Source organism: Alligator sinensis, unplaced genomic scaffold (assembly GCF_000455745.1).
Source record: "Alligator sinensis unplaced genomic scaffold, ASM45574v1 scaffold391_1, whole genome shotgun sequence".
NCBI classification, from domain to species: domain Eukaryota; kingdom Metazoa; phylum Chordata; order Crocodylia; family Alligatoridae; genus Alligator; species Alligator sinensis.
The window spans coordinates 4,113,684-4,114,198 of record NW_005841889.1 but is presented as its reverse complement, the minus strand read 5'-3'; the positions used below and the strand labels follow the sequence as shown (position 1 = coordinate 4,114,198).

At 65.0% G+C, this 515-nt stretch overlaps 1 protein-coding gene across 6 annotated transcripts in view; it reads right to left on the bottom strand.

Annotated features, from left to right (window-relative positions):
• The window catches only part of PHF2 (PHD finger protein 2), a 175,433-nt gene extending 174,926 nt beyond the window's left edge, over nucleotides 1-507 (bottom strand). For all 6 annotated transcript variants that reach the window (XM_014517077.2, XM_014517079.2, XM_014517078.2 and 3 more), the window contains exon 1: nucleotides 353-507. In XM_014517077.2, coding sequence (XP_014372563.1) covers nucleotides 353-450 — 98 coding nt within the window. In that variant the 5' untranslated portion in view covers nucleotides 451-507. The remainder of the gene's footprint in view (nucleotides 1-352) is intronic.
• Nucleotides 508-515: the final 8 nt, after the last annotated feature.

The following is a 515-nucleotide window of genomic DNA, read 5'->3' as shown; positions in this document are numbered from 1 at the left end:
GCCCCGCCGAGGACAATAGCCCCCCGGGGACACCCGAGCCCGGCGCCGCGGAGCCGCGGTCGGGGCGGGGGGCAGGGGCCACATTGTCAAAACAAAACAAAACGCCGCGCACAAAAAAAGAAAGGGAGAAAAAGAGAAATAAGGAGAGCGGCGAGGAGCGGGCGGCCGTGGCTCCTCCTCCTCCTCTCCAAAAAGGCCTGTTGGAAAACTGCACGGAGCAGCGGCTCCAGCCCCACCATCTCGCTCTGCCCTGGAGAGAAACGCAGCGAAAGGCGCCGAGCGAGCGGGGGGACCGCGGCGAAACGGGGCGGGGGGGCGCGGGGGCGAAAAGGGCCCGATCGCTTTGTGTTACCTGCCGTGAAACCAGTCCTTGCAGGCATCGCATTCAATCATGAAGCGGGTTACGTCGTAAGGCAGCCGACAGATGCAATAGACGGGCACCGTCGCCATGTTAGCTCCCTTCAAAACAACGCCGGGCTCCCAGGCAGGCGAGCTGGGCTCGCGGCGGCCTCCGA